The sequence below is a fragment of the Pituophis catenifer genome, unplaced genomic scaffold, assembly GCF_029215685.1.
Source record: "Pituophis catenifer annectens isolate HBS135680 unplaced genomic scaffold, rPitCat1.0.hap2 SCAF_14, whole genome shotgun sequence".
In the NCBI taxonomy this organism is placed as follows: domain Eukaryota; kingdom Metazoa; phylum Chordata; class Lepidosauria; order Squamata; family Colubridae; genus Pituophis; species Pituophis catenifer.
In genome coordinates, this window is record NW_027256894.1 from 7,992,741 (window position 1) to 8,004,984 (window position 12,244).

At 44.3% G+C, this 12,244-nt stretch overlaps 1 protein-coding gene across 3 annotated transcripts in view; it reads left to right on the forward strand.

Annotated features, from left to right (window-relative positions):
- Positions 1 to 11,757, forward strand: part of SPG21 (SPG21 abhydrolase domain containing, maspardin) — a 29,333-nt gene extending 17,576 nt beyond the window's left edge. For all 3 annotated transcript variants that reach the window (XM_070953474.1, XM_070953476.1, XM_070953475.1), the window contains 7 exons: positions 3,341 to 3,502; positions 3,691 to 3,771; positions 5,789 to 5,934; positions 7,233 to 7,341; positions 10,009 to 10,116; positions 10,362 to 10,502; positions 11,046 to 11,757. In XM_070953474.1, coding sequence (XP_070809575.1) covers positions 3,341 to 3,502; positions 3,691 to 3,771; positions 5,789 to 5,934; positions 7,233 to 7,341; positions 10,009 to 10,116; positions 10,362 to 10,502; positions 11,046 to 11,171 — 873 coding nt within the window. In that variant the 3' untranslated portion in view covers positions 11,172 to 11,757. The remainder of the gene's footprint in view (positions 1 to 3,340; positions 3,503 to 3,690; positions 3,772 to 5,788; positions 5,935 to 7,232; positions 7,342 to 10,008; positions 10,117 to 10,361; positions 10,503 to 11,045) is intronic.
- Positions 11,758 to 12,244: the final 487 nt, after the last annotated feature.

Below are 12,244 nucleotides of genomic sequence, written 5' to 3' on the forward strand. Positions count from 1 at the left end.
TGAAAAAAAGTGACTTATGACCATTTTTCACACTTACGACAGTTGAAGCCTCTCCGTGGTCACATGATCAAAATTTGGAAGCTCGGCAACTGGCATGTATTTATGGAACGTTTAAACGTCCTGGGTCGATTGATTACCTTAAGTGCCTTTTTTTTTGTTTTCATCTTCAGAAACAATGTAAATTGGGCTGCCATGGCTCAGTGGCTAAGACGCTGAACTTGTAGATCGAAAGGTTGGCAGTTCAGCGGTTCGAATCCCTAGTGCCGCGTAACGGGGTGAGCTCCCGTTCCTTGTCCCAGCTTCTGCCAACCTAGCAGTTCGAAAGCATGTAAAAAATGCAGGTAGAAAAATAGGGACCACTTTTGGTGGGAAGGTAAGAGCGTTCCGTGCGCCTTTGGCGTTGAGTCATGGCGGCCACATGACCATGGAGACGTCTTCGGACAGCGCTGGCTCTTCGGCTTTGAAACGGAGATGAGCACCGCCCCCTAGAGTCGGGAACGACTAGCATGTATGTGTGAGGGGAACCTTTCCTTTTCCCTTTATTTTTCCAACTCAATTAGCAATATATGTTTTGTGAATTTTTACGAGTGGGGCACATTTGTCGAATTGCTCTCGCGTGGCTACTGAGGATGAAAATTAACTTTCTGCTTGGTTTTCTGCCGAAGCGGTTTGAGGTTGAGAACAAATGTCCATTGAGCCATGGAACTTCCTTGTTCAATGGAAGGGAAGTCGGCCGTTTCTGATCTACCCTGGAGGGTGAAACCTTCTTGTGCTTTTAGACTTATGATTTGCCAGTGACAAGCAGCAGTTGGGCAGCTGGGAAAAAAAGTGGATTACTATTTCAAGCTTGCTTGTTTCTTAATACCGTCGCTTTCAAAGTGGAACGGTTTTGCCGTTCATGTGATGATCACCCATTTCCAAGAATAAGCGGAAGTGTAGCTCCGATTGGTTACATTAGTTGTTGTTGTTGTTGTTGTTGAATTGTAAGCATGTTAGAAAAAAATAGAACACTTGAGTGTGAAAAACAATGCAGGATAAAGGAAACTTGATATGTCATTGTGGCCAGATGCAAGGAGGTCAATAAATCCTTAAAACACCGTTGCAAACCCACCGTTGCAAGCACATTGTAGATCATAATAATTTAATATTTCATGTCTTGTTGCTACAGAAGAGATAATGAGATGCTGTCTAGACAGTGGATTGCTTTTAGGATTGGCAAGTTGGTGCGACCTGAATGGGCAAAGTTGTGATTTTCAGTTACAAAAGCGGTTGATTTTTATTTCACAACTTCACTGTTTCCTCCAGGTTAGACGGAAGTGAAAAGTGTCCACTGCCATTTGTGTGTGTGTGTGTGTGTGTGTGTGTCTTTCTGAAAAAGATGAACAGCCTCTTCCCCAAATAATTTACTGTATTTTTCAGAGTATAAGACGTATCTTTTTCCCCCCTAAAAGAGGGTGAAAATTTAGGTGCGTCTTATACACTGAATGTAGCCCCGCCCACCCACTGGCCCCCACCCTTTGGCCTCTGCCTCCCAGAAATTTACCTCCTTGCAGCAAGCAGCAAGAAGAAACAGCTCCTTTCAGCTTCAGCCCAGCCTAATTAGCACAAGTTGATTGGATCGGCCTCCCGACTCTCAGCTGATTTGCTCTCAGCTGTTTTGCTCAGGGCTCTGCTTCTTGTTGCAAAGAGGTAAATTGCTGGAGCAGATTTTTTTCTTCCTTGTGCTAATCAAGCTATGCTGAAAACGAAAATGAAAGTAAAGCAGGCTGTTTGCTGCAAGGAGGCAAAATTGATGGGAGGCAGAGGCAGATTTCTTTTTCTTCTTTTCCTCACCAAAAAAGGTAGGTGCGTCTTATAGTCCGGTGAGTCTTATACTCCGAAAAATACGGTAATTTTAAAACAGGAGGATTGTTTTAGATTCATCAAGAGGATGATAATAGAAGCAAACAAGATTCTTTTTTTTGTCTAATTTCCTTTGGGAAGCAAGTGGGAGAAATTAAATGAAGGTTCTCTTACCCTTAGCAAAATATAGCAATGCTGATGTGAACCGAATGGAGCCTCTTTGGAACCTCTCTTTGAATGGAGACATTCCTGTCTCGTAGGAGTTCAGGTAGTTCTCGACTTACGACCACAATTGAGCTCAACATTTATTATATCAAATGAGACGGTTGTTAAGTGAGGTTTGCCCCATTTTACGACCTTTCTTGCCATTGTTAACTGAATCACTGCAGTTGTTAAGTTACTCACAAGGTTGTTAAGTGAATCTGGGCTTCCCCATTGACTTCGCTTGTCAGAAGGTCGCAACAGGGGATAACGTGACCCTGGGACACCGCAACCGTCGTAAATACGAGTCAGTAGCCTGAATTTTGATCACCTGATCCTGGAGATGCTGCCATGGTTGTAAGTGTGAAAAACGGTCATAAGTCACTTTTTTACAGTGCCGTTGTAACTTTTGAACGGTCACTAAACGAACTGTTGTAAGTCAAGGACTACCTGTTCTGTCGTTCTCATCCTTGGGTTTTCAGGTTTTATTCAACTGCCACTCCCATGTGCTTGGCCATACCAGCTGGGAAGGATGGCCCAGCCTGTCCATCAGGCAAATATTTGTCAGAATGTGTTGGGCAATCTTTGACGGCAAAATGCGGTCAGTTTATTAAAAGAGAAATATAATGAAGATACTCACAAGAAGTACCATTTTTTTCCGAGTATAAGACGTACCTTCCCCCCCCCAAAAAAAGGGTGAAAATCTGGGTGCGTTTTATACTCTGAATGTAGTCCCGCCCAGCTTCTCAAACGGAGGTTTCAGAGGCTGAAAAAAGCATCAGAAACGAAGCATCAACTTGCAAAGCTTTCAAGTTGCCATGAGCAGGAGGGAGGGAGAACCGATAGAGCTGATTGATTTCCCTAACTGAAGTGCATTCCATACATTCTTCCTGACCGCAATCAGAAGGAGGGTGTTGGATTTCACAGCCAGCCAAAGTGGTTAATTGGAGAATGTGATTTATGACATGGCCAGAGAGGAGGGGAGAGACGGGGTCATAGGGGAACGTAAATCTACGTGGGATTAATTCTAACTGCATCCGAATATTGCCAAAATGGTGCTCCTAATAAATGACTGTATTTCTTTTGAAGTTCGGCTCATGGCTCATGAATTAATTAGGGCATCTTTCGGAAACTTCACACGAAGCTTCAGAAAAGACGCCCCCAAACAGAGCTTCAGAAAAAAAAACTCTACTCTGTTTCTGGCTTCTTGCACCCCTGACAGTCTTCAGTTGTACTTGCCAAGGGTCATGACCGCTAAGGAATCACTTTTTGGTCCTCTCTCATGTCTGTTTTGCAGATCATTGTAGATGACGACGACAGTAAGATCTGGTCGCTCTACGACGCAGGACCCAGGAACATCCGATGCCCCCTCATATTTCTCCCACCCGTCAGTGGAACGGCGGACGTCTTCTTCCAACAGATTCTAGCCCTCTCTGGATGGGGCTACAGAGTCATTGCTGTGAGTGTCTTCGGACCATCCTGCGTTTCGTTTCTTGAACTTGCCTTCAAGGCAGGGGCAGAGGCTTGGAGGGGATGCCTCTCCTTCAAGTTTATCAGCTGAAAATCGTTCGAAGTTGCCATTGAATTTCTGTAATGGTACACTGCATCTTTTCCTCTGTTTTTCTTTTCTTTTTTTTAACATTTTAGCTACAGTATCCAGTTTATTGGGAGATCTTTGAATTCTGCGATGGATTCCGGAAGCTATTAGATCATCTACAACTGGATAAAGTTAGTGCTTACAATAAAATGTTAGGTAAAAAGCCTAGAGTTTATTCATGTTCATTGGCTCAACCGAGAGAGAAGCTCCTTAGTCCGTACTGAGTCACTAGTAGATTAATTTTAGGCGTTTGTTTCCTTACAAGATTTCTAAACAGCCCCTGGCTAGGTGACGTACAGAGTCAGACACAAATATTAAGAACAGTAGGATCGAAAGCAATAAAAAGTATTAAATAATAATATTATTATTATTATTATTATTATTTTATTTTTATACCACCCCTCTCCCGAAGGACTCGGGGCGGTGTACAGCCTATTAAAACAAAAAATATACAAATATACAAATTTAAAATTATTAAAAATATTACACAATTTCGGCCCAGATTAAAACCCCCAATTTAAAACTCCCAATTTAAAATAATTACATAGTTAGCCCTGCCTGGCGAAACAGTAGGGTCTTAAGGGTACAGCAAAACACACGGAGGTCGGAGATCTTGCGTATTTCCGGGGGCAGTTCGTTCCAAAGGGCAGGAGCTCCCACAGAGAAGGCCCTCCCCCTGGGTGTCGCCAGCTGACATTGCTTGGCCGACGGCACCTTGAGGAGTCCCTCTCTGTGTGAGCGGACTGGCCAGTGGGAGGCTATTGGTGGTAGAAGTCGGTCTCGCAAGTACCCGGGTCCTAGGCCATGGAGCGCTTTAAAGGTGGTAACCAACACCTTGAATTGCACCCGGAAGACCACTGGGAGCCAGTGCAGCTCGTGCAGGAGAGATGTCACATGGGCGCAACGAAAGAAAACTGATGTTGTTTGGAAAAAAGAAGTGGAACGCCTTGGAATACTTGTTCTGTCTTTCTTGTAACAGACTTAAAACCAAAGACACGTTTTATAGGGGTATGAAAACAGACTCTTACCTTTAATAGTACTTCAAGCCCCAGACAGAGCATTCCTCACCTAAAGCAGAGCTATTTTGAGTGGCACATCTCAAATACTGCAGCTGCCTGCCTTGCATTTGAAAAGGGGTTTTAAATTTAAGAAGCTTTCATTCAAAACATTTTACCTGCCGAGTGGTAGGTTTCAAATTTTTTTACTAGCGGTTCTGTGGGTGTGGCTTGGTGGGTATGGCATGGCTTGGTGGGCGTGGCTTGGATGTGGCAGGGGAAGGATACTGTAAAATCTCCATTCCCTCCCCAATCCAGGGAAAGGTTACTGCAAAATCCCCATTTCCTCCCGATCAGCTGGGACTTGGGAGGCAGCGAATAGATGGGGGCGGGGCCAGTCAGAATTTTTACTACTGGTTCTCCGAACTACTCAAAATTTCCGCTACCGGTTCTCCAGAACTGGTCAGAACCTGCTGAAACCCACCTCTGTACCTGCCCCTAAATTGCATAACGGTTTCACATAGCTTCTGAACTGATTTGCATCAATGATTTTTTTTTTTTAAAAAAAAAAGCGTACATCGACTTAAAAGGGCATTTATGTAAGATCCAGGGTTTGTTCACTGATAAAAAGGAATATATTTTAACCAAGCAGAAGTTGTTTCATTTCCTGGAGGACCATTCCGTCGGATCATAACTGATAAAACTTCAGAAAATACAAATGGAATGGGAAGAAGCGTTTTTATTGGAAACGGTTCGTTTCTGCGGATGGGAGCAAGCCAGTAGGAGATGGCAAAGATTATAGAATGAAAATGAGAGATTAATTGGAAAGACCATTGCCTGACCCTTTAATCTTATCACCGAATTTGCTGTACATGGGGGGGGGGGTATTTCTCCCATCTTGGCCACATTAAGACTTGTGGATTTCAACTCCCAGAATTCCCAGCCAGCCATGTTTTTCTGGAATTCTGGGACTTGAAGTTCCCAAGTCTTTAAAGTGGCCAAGGTTGGAGATCCCTGCTGTAAATGGTTTACCAGTAGGTCTGCCAGTAGGTGGGAAAGGATCTAATTTCCCAAAGGCTTGGAAACGGTAAAATGCGTTCGATCAAAAGAAAAATAATCAAGGGTATTTTTCTTTCATTGCTTTTAATCTTAGGTTCACCTTTTTGGTGCTTCGTTAGGAGGTTTCCTTGCTCAGAAATTTGCCGAGTACACGCACAAATCTCCCCGGGTCCAATCTTTGATTCTGTGCAACTCTTTCAGCGATACCTCGATTTTCAATCAGACGTGGACAGCGAATAGGTGAGACGCCAGTCAATAAATCCGCATTTGCCTTTTTTTTTTTTTTTTAGGAGACAAACTCAGTTAGGCGATTGTCAGAACATCCCGGCTGTGAAATTTGGAGTGAGGCCAAATGAGGGCGAGAGTCTCTTGGTGGAAGTAGGAAAGGCGGGTGGAAGCTCAGATGTGATGTTACTACTAAGGGTTCAGATGCTGTTCCTTTTCTTCCAGGGGGTTTTGAGTTTGAAGCATTTTGCGTACTTGTCCATCTCTCCAGTGGTGAAATCCAAATTTTTTTTACTACCGGTTCTGTGGGCGTGGCTTGGTGGGCATGGTGTGGCTTGGTGAGCGCGGCAGGGGAAGGATACTGCAAAATCTCCATTCCCACCTCATTCCAGGCGAAGGATCCTGCAAAATCCCCATTCCCTCCCCACTCCTGGGAGAAGGATATTGCCAAATCCCCATTCCCTCCCCACTCTGGGGCCAGCCAGTGGTGGTATTTGCCGGTTCTCCGAACTGCTCAAAATTTCCGCTACCGGTTCTCCAGAACCTGTCAGAACCTACTAGATTTCACCCCTGCATCTCTCCCATTGGGAGACGGTTCTAGGTTGTGTGCTCACTTTTGAAGGCAGAACCTTTGTTTGGGATCCACGTTCCTTGTTTTGGAATAGACCTTTACTTTCTCCAGCTCACAAAAGCAGATTTTTGGGATGGCTTCTGTTCTTCGGGAGAGCTGAGGGCCATCATGGTGAGTCGGAGGGAATCTACTCTGCAAGCCACATCCATAGATTCTGGTGTCCTGGAGTTTGGTTTGTGGAGTTTGGTTTTGATGGTTTTGTTGTGGCCCGCCAGTGGCCAGCAGAGCTGATAGCAGATTCGGACAGTGAGGAGGTTGGGGAGGAACATGGGCCAGTCCTGGAGTCTGGGAAAGGCTCTGATGAGGGCTCTGCGTCGGAGGCAGAGAGGGGGCCAGAGCCGTATGCCAGTTATCAGCTGCCTTTAAAATTCGAAGTTACGGAGTAAAAAAGCTTTGTTACCCAACATTAAGTATGGTAGTCATTAACACTTGAAATGGCCAATCCTAGCCTAAACTCTAGCAACCTTCTATGTAGGATGCCTTTGTCTACAATAATGGATAGGATAATTTAATAGTCATCTGGGAATTGTTAGAAGATGGACAGATCGGCCTTACTAGCATTGTGAAATCAGGTAAGCAGAGGCTGTGTGCAAAGAAATTCTTTTAATGTGTAACTTGATAGTGCAGGGCTTCTCCTGAACTTGGTGCCCTAACTTACCTTTATATTCCTCTCTCTTTCCAGCTTCTGGTTGTTGCCTGCCTTCATGTTGAAGAAAATCGTCCTTGGGAATTTTGCCTCTGGTCCCGTAGATCCTGAAATGGCTGACGGAATTGATTTCATGGTGGATAGGGTAAAGATCCATAACAGTCAAGTTGGTTGCTTGATGGTGTTCTGAAGTTTGTCCTGGGTGTTTTGAATTGTCTTTTCTTTTCCTTTTTTCTGTTCAGTGAAGTGTGTGTGTGTGTGTGCGCGCGCACGCAGGTAGTCCTCGACTTACAACAGTTCTGTCAGGGTTCCTACTGATGGAACCCAACCCAACAAGCACTATCGAAATGATCCGATCTCTTAATGCAGAACTTTATTGAGTACATCATTTTGACACAGAATGAAAGGAAAACCAACTCTGGCTAATTCCCGCGTAATTCAATATATAAGACCCACTGGAGTATAAGACGCACCTTAGTTTTTGGGGAGGGAAATAAGAAAAAAGCTGATTGGCAGGTGGATCGGCCTCCCGGAATACCCCCCAATCAGCTGTTCCCAGAGGTGAATTTTAGCAACAGGTTCGTTGGTTGTGAGCTCTGTGCCTTGCTTTTTTTTCTGCCTCTGAAACTTCTGAAACACAGCTTTAGAAAAAAGCCTCTCAAGCTCTGTTTCAGAGGCTTTTTTTCTGAAGCTTCTTTCAGAGGCTTTTTTTCTGAAGCTCTGCTTGGAGACTTTTTTTCTGAAGTTCTGTTTCAGAGGCTTTTTTCTGAAGCTTCATTTCTGAGGCTTTTTTTCTGAAGCTTCTTTCAGAGGCTTTTTTCTGAAGCTGTTTGGGGGCTTTTTTTTTTGAAGCTGTTTCAGAGGCTTTTTTCTGAAGCTTCATTTCTGAGGCTTTTTTTCTGAAGCTTCTTTCAGAGGCTTTTTTCAGCCTCTGAAATCTCTGTGTGAGAGGCTGGGTGGGGCTACATTCGGAGTATAAAACGCACCCAGATTTTCACCCTCTTGTTTGGTCTTATACTCCAAAAAATATGGTAATTAAAGTATAGAGTCCTCCCTCCCTCCAATTAGTGCAGGTCACATTGTCCAATTAAGTGTCAAAGTATGATGGTGAGAAGATGTCTGGAAGCTCTGGCAAACGCCTGCTGAAGTGACCTTGGTTCTCAGGGCTGAGTGCTTGATGGTTACAATCCAATTCCCCTTTCCCTCGCCCCCATAATTTGTTGGCAAGCTGAGAAGCAATAAAAGTGAAAGCAGCATGAGTAAGTTTCAAATCTTGACAAATTCATTTAATGACCGTTTGACGTTACAACAGCACTGGAAAAAAGTGACTTATTGTTGTGGCCCATCAGCGGCCTGTGCAGCTAGTAGCTGATTCCGACAGCGAGGAGGCTGGTGTGGTGCTGCACCAGCAGCCTGTGCAGCTGGCACTCGAGTCGGACAATGAGGAGGCTGGAGAAGATGTGGTGCCAGAGGCGGGGATTCAGCCAGGGCCTTCAGAACCTCCAGAAGCTCCCATAAGTGAAGAGGAAGAAGAGGAGGAGTCTCTTCTCGATCCACGGGGGCGCAGAGCTGCCAAAAGGCAGGAGTGGCTTCTCAGGAGGAGGTCTCCTCGAGAGTAAGGCTTGGGGCTTTCTTAGCCTATTTAAGGAGGAATGCCAACTGAAGCAATTTGCAGGGAACAACTTCATTCACTCTCGTGTCCTGATCTTAGTTCTCTTATCAGCTTCCTGCAAATTGCTTCTGGGCTTTCTGCCAACCATAGTAAGATTACGATTATTTATTCTTTGGATTCTTGTAGGCTGTTAAGAAAGTTAATTAACAGCCTTTGTTTGAAAAAGATTGATTTAATTTAGTAAACTAAGGTTTGTACAGACTTTGTGTGTGCTGCGTTTTTTGGGGTCTGTAGCTGTGGCAGAACACTTATTGACCATTTTTCATAACTTAACCACCGTAGCAGCTTCCCCATAGTTACATGATCAGAATCCAGATGCTTGGCCACTGGCTCATATTTATGAAGGTCGCAGGTGTCCTGGGATCAGGTGATCACTTTTTTTTTGGTGACCTTCTGACAAACAAAGTCCATGGAGAAGCCAGATTCACTCAACAACCATGTTACTATCTTAATTGCTTCAGTGATTCATTTAACAACCGTGGCAAGAAAGATCATAAAATGGGGCAAAACTCGCTTAACAGAGTTTTCTCACAGAGCAATAGAAATGTTGGGCTCGATTGTGGTCGTAAGTCGAGGACTACCTGTATCCAGGGATGGGCTTCAAAAATTTTAATAAGGGGTTCTTGTGCCCGGTTGCTGGGTGGGTGTGGCCATGGTGGGTGTGGCCTAATTGGCCTCTTGCACCACAGTGGGGGTGGGGAGGTTTTTGCCCTCCCCAGGCTCTGCAGACATTTTTTGAGCCTCCGGGAGGGTGAAAATGGCCTCCCCAGGCTCCGGAGGCCCTCTTCCTGAACTTCCGGTAGGCCTGTTTTTCACCCTCCTTGAGCCTCCGCGCACGCCCTGCCATTACCTGCATCCAAAACAGGCCGTGTGGGGACTCCTGGGAGGGGAGGGGTGGAGTGGGCAGGGCCAGCCGGAAGTGGGATTTGGGGGTTCTTCAAACTGCACAGAATCTTAGCTAGAGGTTCTCCCGAAGCCCTGCGAACCCCCAGCAGCCCCACCCCTGCCTGTATGTATGTACTAGGAGACCTCCAAGATCCCTTCCAACTTTTGTATTCTGTATTCTATTTCTTGGTCACCAGATTTCAGACCCAAATTGACAGTGTTTTTTATTTTATTTTATTTTTAAACGTCTGACAGCTGGAAAGTTTGGGCCAGAGCGAACTGGCTTCAAGACTGACTCTCAATTGCCAGAATTCCTACGTTGAACCTCATAAGATCCGAGATGTCCCCGTCACCATCATGGACGTGAGCAATCTTGGGCATATTCCTATAGCCGATAAGGATGAGATGAAACTGGTTTGGCTGGTTGTTGATTTGTGGGAGTCTCCAATCCAGGAGGACCTGTGTCTATGGTGGTTACGCCGGCACCGTTTCCACCATGCCTTGGGACCTTCTGGAATAAAAGGAGAGACCTACTGCTTCAGGGAAAGACCCTGGGCTCCATGATAAGGGGTGGCAAAACTCAGGCTGATGCTGTTTTTGACTTTTAGGTATTTGATCAGAGTGCCCTGTCTACAGAAGCCAAGGAAGAGATGTATAAATTGTATCCCAACGCCAGGAGAGCTCATCTGAAAACAGGAGGAAATTTTCCGTATCTCTGCAGAAGCGCTGAAGTAAACCTTTATATCCAAGTAAGTTCTGCTTATTCATTCGTTCGTTCACTTACCCATCCATCCATCCAATTTACTGTATTTTTTGCTCCATAAGACATACTTTTTTGTCTCCCAAAAATGGGTGGAAATGCCTGTGCGTCTTATGGAGTGAATATTGCCGAAGCCCCGGCCCCCACCTGCCAGCCGTTTTTGCGTTTTTAGCCTTTATGTGTTCCGTTTTTGACCTCTGCGCATCTCATTTTTGGCCTCTGTGCGCCCCGGGATGTGTGGAAGCCAAAAATGGGGTGCACGGAGATCGAAAACGGGACATGTGAAAGCCATCGAAAACAGACATGCGGAAGCTGAAAATGGGGTGCGCGGAGGCCAAAAACGGGAGTGCGTCTTATGGTCAGATGCGTCATACGGAGCAAAAAATACGATGTATGCCGCCCATCTCGCAGTTTAGGCAACTGCAACTTTTTCCTCCCTCATGGGTGACAGTAGAGTCAATGTCAATGTTTTATGGTTTAGAGGGGGAAAAAAGGAATGAATAGATTCTACTTCTGTCCATCTGTCCTATAGATACACTTGCTTCAGTTCCATGGGACCAGATATGCTGCCATTGACCCCTCCATGATCAGCGCAGAAGAACTAGAAGTCCAGAAAGCCAACCTCCAATCTAGCAACGAACAAGAACAAGCATCGTAATTGGACGATTGGCCGTTCTTTCATCTGGAGGGCCTCACCTCTTTCCTTGTTGGCAGATGTCCTACCCAATCACATCTGACCACCTTCTTGTCTTTCTCTTTTCCCACTAAACTGGTTAGAATGGTGTCCTTAAACTCAGCTGGATGGATTTCATTACCTGAAATAAGGCTATGGACGCTCGCTCCCATTTCTGTTTCACAAGCTAAGTTTGGATAATAAAAGTTAAGGATGCAACTTTGGAAGACTTGTTTAAAACAAAAACAAAACAAATGCAACTCTCAGAGACAAACTTTTGGTACCAAAGCTTTCATTACTGTGCTCTTACCGAGAATAAATCTTTTTAATATATATATATATATATACAAATCTATATCTCCATGCAGAGAGGGGCTACTATGAACAAATTACAGATGCCTGTAAGGTCATTTATAATTTGAATATTTAGTTTTAAACTATGTTGGAAGTGTCAATGTTGCTGTTACGTTTCTTTATATACTGTTGCCGCTTAATGACTTGAAATCAAAGGGTTTTTTTTGTAAAATTAATTTGCTATCGTACTTTGTTTTTGAATAAAATTTTAACTGGCCGTGGGAAGGGCCCCAGTTATTTTGCTATTAAGAATTTGCAAGGTAATAGCTTTGCTTCATCTTTAAGATTTGGAGTTTGTAATATCCTGCCTGATCTGGAGCCTTCCAGTTAGATTAGAATTTTGGAAATTTTACAAATACAGAATTTCCAATTGTGCTCTTCATAATTCCGGGAGATTAAAATTCATTGAAAGTTGGAGATGGGTTATTGAGACCTAAAATGATTCAGGTTTTCCACGAAGTGACAGTTTCCAAGTTTTCAGGAACTACAAACAAAAACGTAAGAGGGGGGGAAAAAACCATTTATTTGAAAACCAGATGTTTCGACATTGCTTTAAAAATACAAAAACCTTAAGGACAAATTTAAGAAAAGTGTACTGTCCTGTAGATAAAACACTGTCGTATCAGCACTGGTGAGAACACTGTTTTGAAGTTGAAAGTGCATATTTGTACAGCTGGAAACTGTGTGTGTGTGTGTGTGTGTGT